The sequence below is a fragment of the Cupressus sempervirens genome, chromosome 9 (genome assembly GCF_028749045.1).
Source record: "Cupressus sempervirens isolate cs-2001-9-10 chromosome 9, ASM2874904v1, whole genome shotgun sequence".
Lineage (NCBI taxonomy): Eukaryota > Viridiplantae > Streptophyta > Pinopsida > Cupressales > Cupressaceae > Cupressus > Cupressus sempervirens.
The window spans coordinates 541740865-541764424 of NC_143126.1; the positions used below are offsets into that span (position 1 = coordinate 541740865).

General features: G+C 35.4%; 1 protein-coding gene and 1 long non-coding RNA gene across 2 annotated transcripts; one reads left to right on the forward strand and one right to left on the reverse strand.

Moving 5' to 3' along the window:
- The first annotated feature begins 397 nt into the window (after window positions 1–397).
- Window positions 398–3494, forward strand: LOC149539767 (uncharacterized). Its single transcript, XR_016356302.1, has 2 exons — window positions 398–670; window positions 3360–3494. It is a non-coding gene; the product is annotated as an uncharacterized LOC149539767 (long non-coding RNA).
- Window positions 1146–6978, reverse strand: LOC149539768 (large ribosomal subunit protein eL33y). Its single transcript, XM_089800968.1, has 5 exons — window positions 6843–6978; window positions 2145–2180; window positions 1789–2017; window positions 1640–1690; window positions 1146–1401 (listed from the first exon to the last, which is right to left on the reverse strand). Exons 1-4 carry the CDS (start codon window positions 6872–6874, stop codon window positions 1649–1651), a joined length of 339 nt encoding a protein of 112 aa, XP_089657094.1. The 5' UTR covers window positions 6875–6978; the 3' UTR covers window positions 1146–1401; window positions 1640–1648.
- Window positions 6979–23560: the final 16582 nt, after the last annotated feature.

Here is a 23560-nt window from a genome sequence, read left to right on the forward strand (position 1 = left end):
TGCAAGTTGAGGTTACAAACTCACCAAGCCTGTCCAGGAATTTATACTTACGATAGTACCTGGGGCCAAGAGATGCATACTCATTTAGGTCAAAAATGGTTATATCCATGCAGCCTCAGCTTATAGTGATCAAGTCAATTGATTGATTGATGTCCTGCAAGATCTAAATATACTTACCTATCCACTACTAAACAAGTTCTCCTTCATAGCTTTCGCAAACCAGTGGTCTTTTATAGTGATTTCATGTGTAATCAGCATTTGGTGCTTGGTCACTTAACAAACACCAAGCCTCCACATTAATCCGTACAGGGCATTTGACCAGATTACTATGATGTCTTATTTATTGTTTAAGTCTCATCAACCACCATACGCAAATGTAGCATACTTTTTAGTGCTTTCATAACATTTTCCCTGAATTTTGCCCAACAGATTTGAAGCAAGCAGTGGAACAATGATTTCAATATGATTAAGGCCAAATTTTCAAGGCCCCAATCCAACTTGCCATAGTGAACCTCATGGCGAAGAGCTGTGGCATTCTGCCACTCAATCTTGCAATCGTAAACCTCATGGGGAAGAGCTCTGGCATTATGGTCCTATGTTCATTTCCAGCTCTGTTCAAACACTTGAAACTTTTCAATGGGTTTGGCACAAGCCTGATGCAAATCTTGAGGTAAATATACTTTTTAAAGTGTAAAGTAAATCCAACTTATCATCTCCAAATGAATTTTATATTCTTGTGAAAGCAGTTGCCAGAAAACAATATCTTAAAAGGTCATTTGAAATGATGATTATTTTCTTGTATTTCTAAAGCAGAGCACTGATCACATTAAGATAGTGCATTGTTCAGTAAAAGGCGGCTCTTTATTCCAACTTTTTTGCCTGAACTGTCCACTCATTTCAGACACCATTTTGTTGGTTCTACTGAATTATACAAAACTAGCAATGTGAGTGATGGTAATTTATATGGCCAGCTCAAAGGTGCCAAAGCAATTGGTTAATCAGAAGATGAGAAGAAGCACAATAATATATATTATCAATTAATGAACCCAAAAATAAAGCATGCACAACGCTAACCTAGGAAGTCCAACACAAAGTTCTAGATCAACTATTCTGGTTAGTTCTACATTGTAACAAAACATGAACCCTTTTCTTTGCAAACAAATCCTTTATTTACCATGCAATAAAAATAAACATCTCATTGACCGTTGAATTGTATCACCCACAAAGCAATAAAATTTGATCTGTCACTTTAATAATAAGTTCCATAGCATTCTCCCATACAAGGAGGCAGACATAAAAGATATGATAAATTAAATATAAGTTCCGTTTTACATTGAATCTTCAAAGATTTGGTCTTCCAACTACAAAATGGATGTGAAGGATTTCACTCATGACATGAAACTGCATCCAAAACAAAAAACATGGTGTTAGAATTCAACAAATTGGTAATAACCAAAAGTAAAAGTACACGACTGTCCATGCAATTTCTGTTTAGTTGCTGAATGAGTAAATAGATGGATTATGCTATCACCACTACAATATTATATTTTAAAAGAATACCAAACCAATTGGTAGCATTAAAATCTAAATACACCATGGCCTTGACAAAAACAATTCAATCTCTACCAGTGAAGCATACCTTATAAAGTCATATGTGACTGGGGTACATGAAAACCCTGACTCGCCCTCCCTGCCCAATCCCAAGATTTCCATATTATGATATTTATCAAAAGGAATCAGAACTGCTACCCTGAGTTAAAAATAACAATTCAATACTTATAGGCATACCATTGACTTTGGAGGTAAATTTCTCTTGAACTTTGCTCTCACAATACCACTATTGCCATGTGGTCTTGTTACTTTTCCCCATATGGACCTATAAAAAGTTCCATTTTTCTTTGTTTTGGCCTTGTAGATATAAGCCATTCTTTTACCTTGATACCATTCCACTTCCTCTCGTGTGTTCACTCCCTCAATTTGAATGAGAGATGTGTTTGGGTATTGATTTGATTTGGACCTGCTCAAATGTAATAAATTTAGAGAAGAAACATCATTATATTAGTTCATCAAAGTCAAGAAATAAGTCAACAAGACTGGAGTAAACAATTTCAAGGGATGCATAGAAATAAAATCTTAGCAAATACCTTTTGTAACCCAGAATGACTCCTCGTACATAGAGCCTAGGTAAAGACAACCGTGCCAAATAATTAGCACCTAAATAGTATACCATTTATCTAAGAAAATAAAAATCAAGTTACAAGATTCAATATATTATATTGGTTGAACTCTTAAAGGGCAGAGAGAGGTTTCATAAAGTTTAGAATTTCAAGACCATTTGGACAAGCTCATTGCTAAGGTTTAGAATATCAAGACCTCTTGCAAGTTGAAAGCCATATAACATTCAAGATGATGATTACTTGTGCATGAAATAAGGAATCATTTAAAATGTGCATGAAATAAGGAATCATTTAAAAAGAAATATCTGCTCACAATGTTTCAAAATTTGATCTAATAAAACGTCACACACTATTTACAGACTGTCGCCAGCGTCTCAGCCTTCATAGTCTAAGCAGTAAGATCACCAGTTTCCAAAATAACAATTTAGGCATCTTCAAAATATAATATTTTTGCATACACAGTTAATTATCGGTCCCAACCTTTGCAGCAGACCATAAAGAAAAGCATAATACTGGAGTTCATTTTGCATTTTTTTCCCTTATGGATTTCTCAATTGGCCAGGAGTATTTTCCTGATACAGTTGAAGACTCAAACATCAACAGAACAAAAAATTAGTTCTTTGGGTTGACCTTTGCTACCTATGATAACAAGTTTTGGAGGGCAGTAATTCATTTTATTCAATGAATAATGTTTCAGCTGAAGTAATTTTTTCGAACTTGCAAACATTTATCAAAAAAAACAGCCTATCTCAAAATCAGTCCATAATTTCCTGTTTAGCATTCAAAAGCCTCGGGTGGACACAACTGCACTTGCAACGCTTTACCTGTCTTTTCTCTGTCAACTACAATTTAGAACACTCTTTTATCTCACCTGAGCATTTTAACAAAACCCCTATTCTCAACAAATTCTCTATTAAAATGAATTTCATAATAACTTATTCCTTTATTTAAGCCTGTAGATCACTGAAGGTTAGTGTTGGGCCACTAAATTCCTACTTGTACAATGCCTTCCTTACCAAGACCATATTCTTGCGTATTGATTTGCTGGCGATATCCTTTTATCATCTGAATTTATATCACAACTATAGTTTGGGATTTTTAAATAAATTATTCTGCCCTCTAGTCTTTAATTGCAAGGTTTTGTTCTTGTCTTCTAACTAAACTACTATTTTATTTTTGCAGGTTTTCCTTTTCAGGACGGAATCAATTGCTCAAAGTAACTAGGTGGCAGGTAAAGACGTGTTTTTGTCCTGGCTTGGGCTACTACTAAACATTTAAGTGTTTAAACAAATTTGTGCACAGCCGTTTACAGATAGGTCCATCGGGGAAGATGTGCTCACCATGCACAACATATTATCTGCATTGCATACTACACAAGAAGAGGGTTTCAATAGGGCAGGTAATCTTATTGAGGAATTCCCAGGCTTCTTCACCACAAATTCAAAGTATTGTATCTCCTACGGCCTGGCCTTGCTAGTTGATTGCACAGTTTCTTCTGGATACTATATATGTGTTTTTTGTGGTTTGCCAATCAACAATATCTAATATCCGCCGATCTTTTAGTGAAAACTTCAAGGAGAAGGTTTGGGAGGCAAAACATACAAGCTCCCTTGATAGACTTTGAATATAAGAGATTAAATGTCCGATGTTCCTGCTCCTCCACTGCTAGACACTGGTTTAGTGATGAAAGTGCTGTGTCTAGCCCAAATATAATTAGAAGTGCACACCTTCTTGTTGAAGCCTGGGGATCATCCACACCAAATTAGGGAGCTAGATCTGGTGCTAGACTTCATGATGATATTGTCAGTCCCTCCCTGTCAATTTGGAACCGCTCCCAGTCACAGGATATATGTTATAGGGTATAACTTAATATAATCAAAGCTATAAAGGAAACTGTATCATTTTAAAAGGCAAGACTTTTGGCAGACTGTTAAGAATTGTTAGGATTGTAATTTGATGGTAATTTAGCCTATTATATTTTCACCAGTTCAAAACTCTGGATGAATTTATGAATTTTCCATATAATTGTACACTTATATTGAAGAATTGTGCACGTTATATATGCAGATTGGCACTTATCAAGGAAGGTGCAAATTCATATTCAGACTATTGGCATGCCCTGTTAAAATAAAAGTGAGGTGATTTTCATTTACTGTTTATCACTAATATCTCTGTAAGACCACATCAACTTGTAGTATCATAAATTGTATCTCTCTACAATTTCACACTCATTTTGGGTTCACTTTGATGGTTGTCCCTCATGCCCCTGATCTGTCTGATTGTGCTCAGCCCATGGCCATTACCAGGAGCCCTACACAGTTGTATGCTCACTACCCTTGGATTTAGCTCAAAAAGCCAGGACTATGGCACCTAGCGCCATGGTCCAGCCATTTTAGACCCAAATTTGAAATTATAACAGTTAGTAATTGAAGGAGCGGGAAAAGTACTCCCCAATATTGGCCTTCTCCAAAATTTATGCCCAAAAAGATGACAGTTGTGTATTTTGTCAAGTTATCATCCCTCTCAAAACTGGGCATCCAATCAGGCATCTTCAAGGTAATTAAGGGAAAATCTGCACTCAAGCATTCATGTTCAGCAATGAGATCAAGTTGTGTCCCTTCATGAATGAAGGCAAGCATAAACATTCGTCAAACAAAATCAAGCTTTATGTGAGGCTTCAAAGCGAGGAGTTTCATAACAGATATCATTTGTCAATTCAATCATTTCTTTAAGAATTTCAGCCTACAGCATACCAAGGTAGGCTCTATTTCATCCAACTATTCTATAGCGGAGGTGGAAAGAAAGCATAGGGATGGCTTAAGAAAGGCCCTATACAACACAATAGCTTTCGCTCTTATCTATGTGGAGGTTACAGATTCTGTTGGGAATTAGTGTTAACATAAGTGTTTAGGTTGGTTATAAACTATAAAGTTATTGAAAAACAACTTAATATTATTGTTAAAAACTTAGAATATATTTCTTGTGATTTGTTATAATATTATAGTATAATATATATTATCAGTTGTAAGAGAATTTATTGGCATGTGAGTTGTTATATCAACTGATATTATTAAGAGGAGATCTCTATAGCATAGGAGATCTAACTCTTTTTAAAGTTTGTAATGTATTTAAAAAAAGTGACATTGAATTGTAAATTATATTATTGTGTGCATTCTGAAATTCTCTATGGTATCAGAGAAGGAATGGGTGCAATTTCCTCACAGGAATACCCAGGAAGATGAGAGTATGTGACATAATTTCCGGCAGATTGGGAAGTTAAACAATTAAGGACAGTATATGACAACTGAGCTACCTCTTATCCTTTAGGTGTTATCTTTAAATCTTACAACCTACTATAGTACATTGATATTATACACAAACTTTGACTCTCCATCTATTCCAGTATCTTCATTTTTGTTTTCTATTGTATTTTCTTTTGCATGTAAGTATAGGCAACATATCTCCACTCTATGACAATATCTCTCACGCACCACCTAGTCTTGTATCTTTTCAAAACTTCTGAGCAAATTTGAAAATGACATTCTTATTCCTATATTTAAGTCTGAGTGATTACATTTTGCTGCTTACACCTGTCTAGTAGACTTTTTAATGAACTGCTTTAAACTATTATGTCCCATTAACAGCCATTGTTCAGATCTTCATATATAACTGGGCCAATCAGCATATCTGGAACAATCTTGATAAAGGGTAGTAATACCTACGCTTTTTATATTAATTTATGCTATGTTTCTAAAAAATGTTTTGGTAAAGACATAATATTTTGACATCTGTTGTGATTTACAAGCAGGGAACCTATCTATCCCATTCATGAGTAGATGAGACTATTTTTAAAAATTATTTTGTAATGTGGGGAGCTTGTCTATCTCATTTATATTTATTTATTTTTAAAGACATTTCTTATCTTTTAACGTCAAGTTCATTTAGCTGCAATGCAACAACGCAACCCTTGTTGTTGATGATTAATCATAATAAAATCAGCACCAACATTCTGATTTTATGCATCCACACTACAGCCACAATATCAATTGATCTAGTCCATATCAAATTTTGTTTCAAGGAGCTAAACGATGTTATGAAAATGCCCAGGACAGATTAATAAAACCACAAGAAAACCCACGGCTTCAGATCCAGGGTCTCCTTCCATATTTCTAATGTAGCTAGAGTTGTTATTCAGAAAACAGTGAAACAAAAACCTCAATGATAAGTAAGCTGGACTTCATATATACAATAGTAAACCGCCCATAGAGCATAGCAAAACATGACTTAGCATAAGAACCCGTCTATATCTTTACTAAAAGATAACCACATCATACCGTACACTGTAGCTAAAAAGAGCTTCTTCGTGCTAGAACATCAAAACAATTACGCAAGAAAAACCTATAATATACCTTCCACATAGATTTTTGGCTTCCAAAATCCATGATAACCGAACTCCACTAATTGTCACCTACTCAAAAATTGATTTCTACTCCTTAATATATTTTGCAGAAGAGATTAGCCCTTAAACAGTGAATTTTTTGCAGAACCCATCAAAACGATTGATTGGAAAGGGGTATAGAAGTATCATTTTTCTTCATAAATCAGAAACAAACATATCATCTTAACAAACTGTTAATTTATCAGGAAAGAAATAGATGTATGTACCTTACACGCTCTCCTTCGCGGCCCTTCACCATTTTTTTCTAAACCCTGTAAACCCTAATGAGAAAGAACTTCTTGAGATGTAAAGGGTTAGTAGATTTGTGGCACGAATGAAACCCTCGGCTAGGTTTTGCACTTCGATTAACGCTTACCTAAGAGGACCAAATAACGGGGCAATAGAAGGTCAGATTCATTCCAAAACAATTGGAGTCCATTTACACCGTCCTGTATGGCACTTTGAGCGACTTTAATAATTTTGGATAATTAGTTTTAGGATTATTTTAAAGTGGGAGGTAGTAAGAATTTTGTAGTGGAGTTATTCTTAAAAAAATTTAAGCTTCATACATAGGTGGTCTCATGATTTTTCTTTCTTTTAAAATATTCATTTCACTTACTAAATGAATAAATATATTTTTTAAATTTATTGATAAAAATTGAAAATTGGTATATGATTGATATAAGAAAAGTTTAAGCTAGTGGAGCAATTTCTAGCCCCCCATCCTTTCCACCCCCTTAAATCTTCACCCTAAAAAGTAGAGGTTGTTACTTTTGAGGAGAAGATTCAATTAATTCTATAACAAATATCTTTTTGACTTCATAGGACCCCCCGCTCCACAAAAATAGATCCTGCAATCCTTCTCATAGGATTGCACCCTTAGGTACCATTCAATCTAAACATTTTTTTCATTAATCATTATTTTTATGATTTTTTATATTGACATATAATATTTCTATGTTATTTGAATAATATTTAATAATCTTAAATATTAGAATATATATATATATGGATAGAAAAATTTAAAATTGATTGTTATGATCTTTAGTCAAATAAATAAATTAATTAAAAATTAAAACATTAATAGTATTAAATTATCTTATATTGGTTTTCCAATTACATCTTTTGCAAGTTTAAGACTTTTTAGAAATTTATATTTGACAAAGTTTGGAATACAATTTTTTTTAAAATATTAATAATATTAAATTATTTTATATTAATTTTTTAGCATCTTTTGTACATTTAAAATCTTTTAAAAAATTATAGTTGACAAAGTTTGGAATACAAGAATATTTGTGTTATATAATTGAAATGGAAACCATAACACTTACGACAAAGTTGATCCATATATGTCCTTACACAGTGCAAGGGAGGAGAATCTCCAAAGGATGTGTCCTAGCCCCCAACAAATAACCACATAACGAAAACACAACACAAGAAATAAGATATGATACCAAACCTAACTGTTTATTAATAAAACAACTGATTACATGCAATGTGTCAAGTTGTAAGGCCTTCTCAATTATGGCCAAATACAAATCAAGTAATAGTTCTGCAAGATCCTCAAGATCCAACCCAAACCCTAGCTAGTCTAAATCCACACTCTAGTAGAAATCACCAAGGAAAATCTAAACTTGTGCTTGCAAGCCACCAAACAATCTCCTTGTTTCCCAAGTCACAGCTACTAGCTCTTCTCAAACTTTGCTCATCTTCTTCATCCTTCTCTTCGAGCTTCAATACAAGAAGAGATCACTGTTGGAAATGTAATGCAAGTTAGGTGATTGAGAGGGGGGGTGAATTAGGAACCACTTAAACTTCTTTCTTTAAGCCACTTTGTTAAGTTGTCTAATCTACTTGCATGCATGAAACATAAAGCAATAAAGTAACAACATCGTAACACAATATTTGGTAACCCAAAAACCTTACAAGTAGAAGGTAAAATTGGGGTGGGGATGACACCTACAATGCTTCACTACTGCAGTAATAAAGTTGGCATGTTAAGGCTTACAAATGATCACTTCTAATGATCTTTCTTAGTTAAAAGCAATAAGGATTGTTCGGTCCACCTTGTGAAAGGTTTTATACAATACAGTTAAGTATGCACTCTGTTAGGAGTTTCTGCAAAGGACTGTTAGGTCCACTCGGTTAAAGGATTTGGGACTAATGCACTTGTTAGGATGAATCAATGGATTGATCTTTGAAATGCAACTCTAATTCTTGATGATGAAGTAAACTGATCACCTGACTATGATAGATGAGTCTCTTCCTTTCCTTGGAATGCTTGTAGCCTTCAAACAATCTGTTCTTCCATATATTCTAATGTTCTTCAATTACATTTCTTACATATCATATTTCACATTTAGATAAACAAAATACTTCATACTTATATCCATCCAAATAATTTCTTCATAGGTCAGCTACAACATAACCATTTCCAAAAATAATTACCAAGTTGGCTCAATGTTGTAACTTGGGTCCAATGGCTTACTCGGGCAACACTATCACCTTGGCTAACTCTGGCACTTGGCTGATATTAGATGCTCGGTTCATGCTAATCACTCGATAGACAATACTAACTCGATACACACTATTTTGCTAGCTTGATTATCACCTTGGAACAAAACTACTCTAATGACTCAATTCATATTAGAGCTCACTAGACACTGTCAACTGGGTTGATACTATAGCTCGATGTGAACTATCAACTCAGTTGACACAACAACTTGGTTAACATTACTCACTTCTTGCATAATTTACTTTGTTTGCATGGTTCTTATGTGAGCTCAGTTAACACTACATACTAGTAATTCAGTTATTACTATATTTCATTATGACTAAGTATTTTGACACTAATTGACAATATATCTTACCATGAGATTAACAATCACACCTTGAGAGCTTGATTACGCATGCTCATATGCCTTGCTTAAATAGGCACTTACCACCCAAGATGTTACAAACACAACCAATGTGGGATAAAAGGTAAATGCAACTACCTTACAACAAATATTTAATTCCCACCCAAATACAACTATGCACCACCATGCAGCCAATTAGAAAATTACATTGCCTTTGTGGATCACAACAAATATTAAATGTATGATTTAAAGAACTTTCCAAAAAATTCTAAGATGCTAGCTACACACCTCAATAATGAAATGTCAACCATTTTTCTTATTTTTCTTTTCGTGCCACCCATGCACCTCGGTAAGCAAAAAAGACCTTTCTCTCCATTTTTCTATTTTCTATTTTTTAAAATTATTTTTCCTCTATTTTTTGTCACTTTCTCTCTCCTCCACTTTTTTTTATCATGCCCCCTTTTTATTTCGTAATGCAAGATGCTCTTGCATCAGACTCCCTAGGTAGATAGAAAAGTATGTCCCATACTTTGATGCCAAAAGAAATTTCTCCAACTTCATTTTCACCAAAGGTTTCCAATCCATCCCAGACAAAAGATCAAATATGTACACCAACCATCTCCACTTCATCCATACAAACATTTGAATCGAATGAATTTCAAGAACCCAATCAATAGGTTTACTCCCAAGAACAAACTAAGCACAATGCTTCATCAACAATCCCTATAACTTAGGCAAATCAGGAACACACAGACCTACAGTATCACACAGATCCTCAACCACATCAACAACATCTAACTCCATATCAGTAGTAACATCCATATCAACCACATCAGCACTAACCGATACATCCTCAATCATCTCAACAACAACGTATGAATGTAGATCCATATCAACAACCATATACAAATCCTCATCCATATGTAAATCCCAATAATCAACAATCTCATCATCCACAATAAGATGGTCTGCAATTTTCATGTCATATCCAACCAATTGATCATGAAAACAAATCTCCTTTCCAGTCTCAAAATGATCAGGAATCTCTTCTGTGAGCTCGAGTATCTTAGCAACAACTACAAGTTGTTCCACAAGTTTCATATCAAATTCCACAAACTAATCAACAAAACCAACCATATATATCTCTTTAGCTTTAGCGAAGTCATCCTTTACCTCTTCCTCGATAACAATTTGTCTTCTTTTCTGCACAATCTTCTTAACCTACCAGACCACTCTTGGTTGGTCAGCTAAATACCTCAGTAATAAAGGATTGGACATCCTTTCACATTGACTCCATCATTAGATAGAATCATGTGTTTTCCTAAGAATATCACACTAGCTTCATTTTATTTTGTCAACCTGGGAGCATAAGCTTGAGATGGTGACTCCAAATTATATGCTCTAATTACTCTTTAAGTCATTACAACTAAACCAAAAAGGAATGTTGAAGGAAACTTAAGCTAGGAATTGAAATGACATCTTATCTTAAGCTTAGAGTAATGCTACAACAATAAATCTATCTATGCACCTATGCTGCAGGAACAATTCAATGATTTTGTTATCAATGACTATAGGAACAACAAAAGTCTACTTTGCAAAGAAACAAACTAGGAAATGAAATATATTCTAACAAAGCAGTTCACTCACTAATTGGGCCCCTTTAGATGAGTGAACAGAAAAGACAGTCAAGACAGAAGGTGGAAACTTGAACTTTGTATTCTATTCCTTCTTAGTAAGAGATTACATCTGATTAAAAATAAGATTACACACTGCTAATATGAACAAATAGTCTATTATATCTTCCTCTCGATAAAAAAACTTCTTTCAAAGCTATAGCAGGCATTATTTAAAGGAAAGCTATAACAAATTCCTACTTCTGCAATCACTCCATCAACGAGGATCAATTACAAATCATAAAGTTTACAACAAAATATCATTAACTATGATTTAACTCCTCCAAGAATATAGCAAGTTGAGGGAGTTATATTCGTGCATGGCCATAATAGAAATCACACAATAATCTACTTGTTGCAGTGATTCATCTTATTGGTCGGCTTTGACTTAGCGTTGAAATGTTGACTTTGAATATGCGCGGCAAGTACCTACAAAATATTGAACACAATAACTTCCACATACATATATATTCATTGCATCATCAATGTTAGAAAAGGTATAATGTTCAAACTATCACTCTTTGCAAATCCTATGGCTACATGAAGGAATCTACCCAAGCATAGCATGGATGAGGAAACATTTATCAGCATGTAATATTCCTTCATTAAAACATAGAAGTCCATAGATTCAAGCAAACTCAACATATACAAACTATCTATACTTCAATCTTCATGTCTTAACATATAGATAATATATTCATAAAACATAAGTTCCTTTGCTTAAACCATAGAGTCATAAAATGTTTCTACAAGATAATTGTCTAATAATGAGATAAAAGGTACTCAAAATAATGGCCTTTTAGAGGCTCATCATTCCCCCCAACTTATCTATTGCTGGTCCCCAGCAATCATGAAGTTCCTGATCTGGGCCCGCACTCTCCAGTCATTAGGTGTCTTTTCACCTGGCTCATTCTTCACATAATCGAAGTAACCATAATTTGTCTCGAGCCTCTTCCAATGCCAAACTTCAACAGTCATGCCATGATCTTTTGCATTGTCATTTGCTACTAGTAGTGGCTATAGGAGAACCGGAGGCTGATATCTCAATGGTAATCAATGTTTGCACTAATTTCTCCCCAAGTCAATATACCAAGGAATCCTAATTGTAGCAAGAGTCAAGTTTTGTGGAGAATAGGGTTCTCTTATTTTTAGATCATGTGACATTCTAACCCATCATTGCCTTGAGGCAATAATTGTTGTCTCAACATTCTGAGATAAGTGTTGTTACTAGTCTATAAAGGCTTTTTCTTTGACTGTACTCACCTTGCCAAGTCTTGCATGATTGCTCAAAATAGAAATCCAATCCAGATATATGTGTCTAGAATGTTGAACTTCTGGTCTCATGAACAAGGGTGTTGTCATTTCATTCTCCCTGTAGGGTGCAGCTTGGTGTTCTCTGCTTATTTCATACTGTATCCATGACATTAGTGCTCTTAGTTGCACATCCCCTACATACAGGATTGGGTTCCACTTAGTGTCATTAGGCACAACTAGGCTGTGAAGATACAACTCATAGAGTAATTTTTTCAAAGCCATGGGAACATATTGAAATGCATCATAAAACTCATGTGTGGTAGAGATAGAGGAATTAAGAACTTTGACAATTCTATTTAATTTATAATTTGCAAATTTTTATTTAAGAAATCAAGAATATACTAGCGATGGGGACCTACATTCCATTAACTCATGAATCAATCATGTGATCTGCTCAATTCTTCTTTTCAAGACTTCACTTTGATCTGCACTTTGCTTCAACTGGTAACTCTACTCATTAATAACATGTTTTAATTTTTCTTTCTCCAATTTCCTTTGAGCTTTCTCCCATAATAGTTGTTGAAACAAATCAATTCTTACAAACAAAGGTGTAGACAGATCAGGTGGTGGCAGTGTCTCTTGATTAAAGAGGTCTATCCATTCAAGTGCCAAATTGGGAGTTTTGTTGACGCTTTGTGGTGTGGAGCACTCTCCTTTTCTTATGACAACTGTTGTCTCCACATTTTCTTTCCTACTAGATTTAGTGGTTGTTGCAACTAATGTGTCTAACCAGTTTTTGTAGTACTTCCTTAACAATTTTAGGTCTAAATTCTAGGTAATTCTTCAAAGGGAGTTTTGCAAAATTTTCACTAATATCTTGCATATCAGGGTTTTCTTCAAACTCCTCAGATATTTCACACTCACCAGACTCCTTATCACTATCGATAAGCACATAATCAACACTACAATCAGCTTTTGGTTGTAGATTCAAGGTTTTGCTCTCATTTTCACTAGCTTGAGTTTGTTGCAATTTTTCCTCCGAAGAGGACTCTTTTTGACATTCAAAAACTCCAAGGGTAACTATGGGAACAGAGGCTTCAAGAACCCTACTCTTAGAGAGTCTTGCACTTCACCTCATGGGTGGTGTTGACAAGCATGGAGGATTCTTTTGTTTCCTCTTGCTTATAGGTATTTCCACTGCATGTGCTTCAGGAGGTTTTTCTAAATTTTCCTCCTCTTGAGAGTACAGGGGTTCATTGAGGTTACTCTCCTCATATGGTTATTTTTCTAACCCTTCTGCTTCAAGTTCAAAAGTTTTACCTTTATCTTTCTTAGTGGGAGACCTATTCTTAGTAAACGATGGGGCCTCATGAGCACTAGTAACTTCTACATTTTTGCTTCTCTTTTTGTTAACAATGGAGGTTTTAGCTTTGTAAATCCTCTTCTTAGTTGGTCTAGACCAGAGGGAGAGGCTTCAGTAGCATTTTCAACTCAAGGAACAACTTTACAGAAACCAGTGGATGTTCTTTCCCTTCTTCCAACACCCTGGCCTCTAGGGCTGACCAACCTAGGCTTTACCTCTTTTAACTACAAGAACTCCTCCCATGACCCAATTGCTTGCCTATTCAATTCCATTTCTATGATTAATTTTATTAAGCAATGGTGAGAGACAGGCTGATCTTTTCTTGACTACACTAGGGAAGCTTGCTTCTTAATAATGTTAAATAGGAAATTTGGAAGGTTTGTTTGTCTGTAATCATGCCATAGGTGAGGCAATATTTTGAAATGTAGGGCATGTAGGTACATGTAACGTCCCTTGCACATGAAGTACTAGATGAGAAACATGGCTGATTGAATAAACTAGATAACTTAGAAGTACCTTACTTCTTATCAATGTCTAGTGGAGGGTCCTGGTGTATACCAAATTGTGCCCTAGTCATCTTTAGGTCAAACTCTTTCTCCCAATTTTTGCCTTCTTAGGGAAACTTAGTGACCTCGGCTACCACCTCATTTGAGAACTCAATTTTCAAACCTTTAACCACTGCAATGCCATCCTTTAAGGTGCTCATGAATTGAAGAGCAACCTCTTCATCAAATCCTTTTAAACTAAGACAATAATCCAACATGCTTTAATTTTTCTTTCTCCAATTTCCTTTGAGCTTTCTCCCATAATAATTGTTGAAACAAATCAATTCTTACAAAAAAAAGGTGTAGACAGATCAGGTGGTGGCAATGTCTCTTGATTAAAGAGGTCTATCCATTCAAGTGCCAAATTGGGAGTTTTGTTGACACTTTGTGGTGTGGAGCACTCTCCTTTTCTTATGACAACTATTGTCTCCACATTTTCTTTCTTACTGGATTTAGTAGTTGCTGCAACTAATGTGTCTAACCAATTTTCGTAGTACTTCCTTAACAATTTCATATCTAAATTCTAGGTAATTCTTCAAAGGGAGTTCTACAAAAATTTCACTAATATCTTGCATATCAAGGTTTTCTTCAAACTCATCAGATATTTCACACTCACCAGACTCCTTATCACTATCGATAAGCACATAATCAACACTACAATCAGCTTTTGGTTGTAGATTCAAGGTTTTGCTCTTGTTTTCACTAGCTCGAGTTTGTTGCAATTTTTCCTCCAGAGAGGAATCCTTTTCACATTCAAAAACTCCAAGGGTAACTATGGGAACAGAGGCTTCAAGAACCCTACTCTTGGAGAGTCTCGCACTTCACCTTATGGGTGGTGTTGACAAGGATGGAGGATTCTTTTGTTTCCTCTTGCTTATAGGTATTTCCACTGCATGTGCTTCAGGAGGTTTTTCTAAATTTTCCTCCTCTTGAGGGTACAAGGGTTCATTAATGTTACTTTCCTCATATGGTTATTTTTCTAACCCTTCTGCTTCAGGTTCCAAAGTTTTACCTTTTTCTTTCTCAGTGGGAGACCTATTCTTAGTAAACTATGGGGCCTCAGGAGCACTAGTAACTTTTACATTTTTGCTTCTCTTTTTGTTAACAATGGAGGTTTTAGCTTTGTAAATCCTCTTATTATTTGGTTTGGACCAGAGGGAGAGACTTCAGTAGCATTTTCAACTCAAGGAACAACTTTACAGAAACCAGTGAATGTTCTTTCCCTTCTTCCAACACCCTAGCCTCTAGGGCTAACCAACCTAGGCTCTAACTCTTTTAACTGCAAGAACTCCTCCCATGACCCAATTGCTTGCTTATTCAATTCCTTTTCTATAATTAATTTTATTAAGCAATGGTGAGAGACGGGCTGATATTTTCCTGACTGCACTAGGGAAGCTTGCTTCTTAATAATGTTAAATAGGAAATTTGGAAGGTTTGTCTATCTGTAATTGTGCCATAGGTGAGGCAATATTTTGAAATGTAGGGCTTGCAAGCACGTGTAACGTCCCTTGTACATGAAGTACTAGATGATAAACATGGCTGATTGAATAAACTGGATAACTTAGAAGTACCTTATTTGTTATCAATGTCTAGTGGAGGGTCCTGGTGTATACCAAATTGTGCCCTAATCATCTTTAGGTCAAACTCTTTCTCCCAATTTTTGCCTTCTTAGGGAAACCTAGTAACCTCGGCTACCACCTCCTTTGAGAACTCAATTCTCAAACCTTTAACCACTGTAACGCCATCCTTTAAGGTGCTCATGAATTGAAGAGCAACCTCTTCATCAAATCCTTTTAAACTAAGACAATAATCCAACCATCCCCTTCTTCTAAACATTTCACATCTAACTGCATCTCCCAAAAAAACTTAATGATCAACAAGCTTGTTCCTCTATAGATCTCCACCCATGGTTAATTATAGCTAAATAGTGGAAAAATTGTGATGTTTTAGAGCTTGGTGAATCAAAGTTTACAATATTACAGTACTAGCCCTAGTTATTTCAGAAAAAATGGCGTGTTCTTGGACAGTTTAATGCACAACATCTCATAATATCCTTCTTGCATCAAATTTCAAAAATTTCACTTGTGTACAGGTCTGTCACCCAAACACATTGCAAATCATCCTTAAAAGTTAAGTAACTACTTTTGAAATTACATGCGATTTGAAATTGATTTGAAAGAAAACATTTAATATTTCCCTCCCCCCAACTAAATAAAGACATAGGTCCCACCAAGGCCAGGATATGCAAGAGTGAATAACTATAAACAATACCAAATCCTAACAAAGCACGAATAAAATAAAATAAAATGCATGCAAAGTTATGCGGTAGGTATCTAGCAACTGTTGCAGGAAAGATGTTCTAGAAAAGAGCATTAGAATTGATAGAGTGATGGTATGCAATGGTAAGATGGAAGAGAGAGAAGGTAAAGTGGAATGTATGTGAAGAAAGTACTTTAAAAGAGAAAGTGTTTATTATGAATGCCTAGAACAGAGTCAGGAAGTATCAGGAGTCAAGGTAGGAGACCCAGACTCTTTGGCTACAGGAACGAAAATGTCCTTGTTGTGCTAGAATTTTTGCAAGAACTCTTCATGGCTAACTAGTTTATTGTAAAGCTTGAGACAATGCCCATTGACAAGTAGTTTGAAGCGGACAAGATCAATGGTAGATAGTTGAATTGTATCATTTGGAAATATGACAACAATCTCATACGGTTCTAACTAGTGTGTTTGGAACTTCTATGGGTTATGTTGGTACCTTCAGTCATAAGGGAGTGTCCAATCTCTTACAATAAACATTTTTTGTTTGATAAACTTGTCGTGCCATTGTTTTCTTTGGTGTTGAATGAGCTCAGTATTGTTCAACATAGATTTTCTCCATTCATCAAGACCATTTAAACTCAGGATTTAGTCCTATTGGGCAATGGTGAGTTCTATCCCGGTCTTCAATGTAGCCTTCAATGTTTTATATTCAAATTCTATAGGCATTACTATTGACTTACCATAAACAAGCTCAAAGGGAGTAAAACTAGTTATGGACTTCTAGGTGGTTCTATAAGCCTAAAGAGCTTTAGGAAGGCATGTGGCCCAATCCTTCCAATGGAGCACTACAGTCTTTGTGAGAATAGATTCCAAATCCCTATTAGTAACTTCTACTTGACCATTAGCCTAAGGATGATATGGTGATGATTTACCATGCCTGATAGTATACTTCTTCATAAGAGCAGCTATCAAATTTGATGTAAACTAAGGTCCTTGATCAGATGTCAACCGCCTAGGAACACCAAATTGTGTGAAGATGGATTCATACAAAAACTTTGCCATGTTGATATCCCTTGGGTGTTTCATGGGTTTAGCCTCTGTCTATTTGGTTACGTAGTCATTGCACACTGGAATGTAGGATTTGCCTTGTGAAGTAGGTTCAATGGGTCCTATAAAGTCAATCCCCCATTTGTCAAAGGGTGTGACAACTACTTGAGGCTACAAGGGCATTTCATCTAATTTAGTGGGTCTTCCCATTCATTGACATTTGTCACATTTCTTCATATATCTAGCTGCATCCGTGTGCAAGCTTGGCCAATAATACCCAATTGTCAAGATTTTGAAGGTTGTCCTTTTGCTACAAAGTGACCTCCATAGGGCTCATCATGACATGCCTTCAAGACATCATATGTTTCATCCTTTCTTAGACACATGACTTGATCAAGTCTAGTATAGAACATAAATCCAATAATCCATGAATAATTAAAGCTCTTTTCTGCTAGTAACTTTCTTGCTTGGGCAGAGAAGTGAGATAGTTAGCAATATCTGCATACGTACCATGGGTTTTGTGTGGACAACAAAAAAAGGTGCTCATCTAGAAAACTATCATCAATGGTTGTAGGATCATCAGGAACATATAATCGAGAGAGAAAATTGGCTACCACATTGACCTTACTAGGTTTATCAACTATGGTGATGTCGAATTCTTGCATGAGCAATAAACATTGAGCTAATCTTCCTAAAATTGCAAGTTTGTTCACCAAATATTCTATAGTAGAATGATTAATTCGAACAAATATTTCATATCCAGTAATGTAGTGCCTGGACTTATTGAGGGCATAGATGACTGCAAGTAATTCCTTTTTTGTGATTGTGCAATTAAATTTTGCACCTTGTAAATTCTTACTGATGAAATAAATGACATGCTCAACAGAGTCTACTTTTTGTCCTAGCACAACACCAATAGCATAGTCTAAGGCATCTGTATGAATGTGAAAAGGCTAGCCCCAATTTGGTCCTCTCAAAATAGGCGTTGTGATAAGAACTTCCTTAAACTACAAGAAGGATGTTGCACAATCAGAGTCCCAAGAAAATTTAGAATCCTTTTTGAGAAGCTTGTAGAGAGGTGTTGCAAGTTGACTGAAGTTTTTAATAAATCTTCTATAATATCCAGCATGTCCCAAAAAACTGCGTACATCCTTCTACTTCTCTAGTGTAGGCAAGGTACTAATGACTTCAATTTTTGCTAGATCTACTTGGATGTCTTTAGATGAAATGAAATGACCTAGCACTACCCCTTCCTCCATCATCATAAAACATCTCTCACTATTTAGGGAAAGGTTGTAGTTCTGACATCTTTTGAGTACTATTTCTAAATTTGATTTTGCCTCTTCAAAAGTAGCACCATAAACAATAAAATCATCCATGTAAATCTCCATATAGTTAGCAGAAATATCTAAAAAGATATTGATGACAGCTTGTTGAAATGTGGTTGGGGCATTGCATAAGCCAAAAGGCAAGACTAAGTAGGCAAATGTTCCCCATGGGCAAGTAAAAGTTATGTTTTCTTGATCTTTTGGGGCTACTTGAATCTGATTGTAACCACTGAAACCATCCAGAAAAGAAAAATACTTTTTTCCAGCTAGGTTGTCAAGGACTTGATCTATAAATGGCAATGGAAAATGGTCCTTCTTAGTGGTTGAATTGAGCTCTCTATAATCTACACATGCTCATCATTTTCCTCCCTTCTTGGGTACTATGACTAGGGGTGAGACCCATTAGCTATCAAAGATGGGGTATATAAAACCAATACTTAATAGTTTTTGCAATTCATTCTTAATTGTATCTTTTAAGATAGGGTTAACCCTCCTCAGAGGTTGTCGAACAAGTTTGAAGTCACGGTTGATGTAAATCTCGTGAGTTGCAAAGCATAGGGTCCAATCCTTTCATGTCCATGTAATCCCAAGAAAATGCACTTTAATTTTCCTACAGTAATTGCAACATAGCTTTCTATTGAGAGGTTGATTAGGCATTGTTTACATTCAGTTCTTTGCCTAGACTAATTTCAATCTTAATAACCTTATCTGCCATGAATAATTGGGCAACATGAGGAGAATCCATCTCATGAGGTAATAATGAATGGAGAAACTATAAAGCTTTTGAATGATGTGGTGAATTCAAGGATGGTAAAATGGTTTCTAAGATACATTCAGCTTGAGGACACATTGGAGATTCAATTTCATATTCATTTAGAATAATGGATGAGATTATTTCATCTTCTTCTCGAGCATCTATAAATGATTCTCTACCTATCATCATCAACTGATGGATGGAATTGACTTCTAGATCATCATCAACCAAGCCTGGCTAGATTACTTGGTCATCTAGTAACAATGGTTGAGCAGGGGTGTATAAAGTTAGGTTCTTGGTATGAATACCATTGGATATTTTCATCTTCCTAGATTAGAAAGCTATATAGGCATCTGCGGTGGCCAACCATGGTCTTCCTAAAATTAAAGGAGATCCTCCCATGTTAGTCTTTGGGGAGAGAACAATGAAATTGATTGGATACTTCCATGAATTTAAGGTGACTATAACATCTTCTATCATCCCATCTGGTTTAATGGTAGAGCTATCAACAAGTTGAAGTATGGTGGGTGTCTCTCTGAGGCCAATGATATGCAACCAAGATAATACCTCCTTTTCCATGACATTAATATATGCTCCTAAGTCAACCAAAACATTTTGAACTTGGACCCCATGAATAGTGACTGTAACTATGGGACTCCGAGGGTCAAAGTATTTAGGTACAGTTAATTTTTCCAGCATTAAGTCAAATAACTGTCCTAGGACATTAATGGTTTTTGGGTCCTTCTTCTTCCTTCCTAGATGCTTAATGCATGCTTCCTTAATAGCTTTAGTATAGGCAAGAACTTCCTCAATAGCATCTGGAAATGGTACTTTTACTGCCATCTACTTCAGCTGATTAAACAAATCAATGATTGCATGGTTCTCCATGAGCTAGCTTTATTCTATCAACCTATGAGAAAATGGAAGTTCTTTGGATAATGGAGAGGTTTGTTGATTTGACTCATATATATACTCAGTCAAATGATCTTCAACTTCAGTTATTATAGGTTTTTGGGGTGCAAGAAGAGTGGTGCCTTACCTCAAGTGAATATCATTCAATGAGATGGCATATATTTGTTGTTGAAGCTTCTATTTAGTATTGTTTGGATTAGGATTAGGTTGAACTAATAATTAGGTCTACTCGGGAGTAGTATTAGTGGCTATAGGAGGAGGCATTAAAGCTTGCTACTAAGGTGGTGGCTATAGGGTTTGTCGACTAGATTGGGCATTCCAATTCTGATGTTATTGCCAACCTTGCTGAGGTTGTTGCCTGCTATTATTTCCACTGAAACCAATGTTTTAAATTTTTTTCCATTGATTATTATTATAACTTTGAAGAGAATCTTGTGGCATACCTTGTCTTTAATCCCATGGCCTTCTTTGAGTGACATAAAGTACTTCTCCATGGCTTTGAACTCGGTTGGCATTTGTTGTGTCTCCACACTTGCAACAAACTTGCATCTATAATGCTTTTTCTTTTCTCTACAATGTAGACAATATTCAGTCAACATGGCATCATCTTCATCTTTCTTTCTTCTAGCTTGCATGGTCTCTAGTTGAGTGGCTACATCATTAATGATGTCTTGTTTGAAATCTGATAACAAGTTAGATAATTCCATCTTGGATACTCCTGAATTGCCATTGGACTTATCTGGTAGGTCTCTAAGTCCCCTACCTTTCTTCACAGTAGCTCTGGAATAATTCAGGCATATACTTTGTATATCAGTCCAAATCTTTTGAGTGATATCCCATCCTCTCATAAGGTCTAGAGCTTCAATGCTTCCATCATTTACACCTCTTAGAAAAAGATGTTTCTTTGATTCCTCATTCAATTGATGTTGTGTGTTACATTGCAAGTTGAACATGAATCAGGAAACATAATCTTCCAAGGTTTCATCATCCTTTTGGGACATTTTGAAAATGTCATCCCCTTTTAGATCTCAACCCTTGCAGTATTCCTTATACTTTGTGAGAAACAAACTACTCATTGTAGGCCAATCTGCTACAACATTAGCACCCAACCCCATGAACCATCTTAGAGCATCTTCTTTGAGGGTAGAAGGAAAAAACTTTAGTTTGTGGGCATCAGTTGTATAGTCATGACTTCTACATATTATGTCAAACTCAAAGAGAAAGGTTTCAAGGTCTTCAATGATCAAGCCATAAAACTTGGGAAGTGTAGTAATAGGTATGTTCTTCAAATTTTGGTTACCTTGCTAAGGAGGGATAGGAAAAGGAAATGTTGGTTGAGGCTGAGGTTGAGCCATTCTTGGAGGGGGTATTGGTAGTGGGGCTTGATAGATGACAAGGGCAAGTGGATTATCTTGGTATTCAAGTTTAACAAAGAGATCATTCAAATGCAAGGATTCATCAGAGGTTGAGGGTATTCATTCTTGAGTAGCAATGAATGGATTTTCAAAAGCTTCTTCTTCATTTTCATTGTGAGGCTCTTCAGGTTTAGGATTAAACTATCTTCCTAAATATTACAGGGAAGAAATCTCCCAAAGGGGTCTCTTCTTCTATGCATGCAAACTAATGCAAATTCTAGACTAACATAATAACTTTAGGTTTGAATTAGATTGACACCATCCCTGAAAATGGCACCAAAAATGGTCAGTTAGCTAAATGCCTCAGTAACAAAGGATTGGACATGCTTTTACATTGACTCCATGATTAGACAGAATCATGTGTTTTCCTAAGAATATCACATTGACTTCATCAAGAGCGTAAGCTTGAGAGGGTGACTGCAAATTATATGCTCTGATTCCTCTTTAAGTCATTACAACTAAAATAGAAAAGGAATGCTAAAGGAAACTTAAGATAGGAACTGAAATGACATCTTATCTTAAGATTAGAGTAATGTTGCAATAGTAAATCTATCTATGAACCTATGCTGTAGGAATAGTTCAATGATTTTGTTATCAATGGTTGCAGGAAAAACAAAAGTCTACTTTGCAAAGAAACAAACAAGGAAATGAAATCTATTCTAACAAAGCAATTCACTTGCCAAATGGACCCTCTTGGATGAGTGAACAGAAAAGACGATCAAGATAGAAGGTGGAAACTTGAACTTTGTATTCTATTCCTTCATAATAAGAGATTACATTTGATTAATAATAATATTACACATTGTTGATATGAACAAACAATCTATTTTATCTTCCTCCCGGTAAAAAACTTCTTTCAAAGCTACAACGAGCATTATTTAAAGGAAAGCTACAACAACTTCCTACTTCTACAATCACTTCATCAATGAGGATTAATAACAAATCATAAAGTTTAAAATAGAAATATCATTAACTATGATTTATCTCCTCCAAGAATATAGCAGGTTGAAGAAGTTATATTTGTATGCTGTCCTAACAGAAATCACACAATAATCTACTTGTTTTGGTGATTCATCAATTTGGTCAGCTTTGACTTAGCATTGAAATGTTGACTTTGGATATGCATGGAAAGTACCTACAAAACATTGAATGCAACAACTTCCACATGCATATATATTCATTGCATCAATGTTAGAAAAGGTATAATGTTCAAACTATCACTCTTTGCAAATCCTATGGCTATAGGAAAGAATCTACCCAAACATAGCATGGATGAGGAAACACTTATCAACATGTAATATTCCTTCATTAAATGATAGAAGTCCATAGATTCAAGCAAACACAACATATACAAACTATCTATACTTTAATCTTCATGTCTTAACATATAGATAATATATTCATAAAACATAATTTCCTTTGCTTAAACCATAGAGTCATAAAATGTTTCTACAAGATAATTGTCTAAAAACAAGATAAAAGGTACTCAAAATAATGGCCTTTTAGAGGCTCATAAACTCTCTTCTAGATTGGTAGA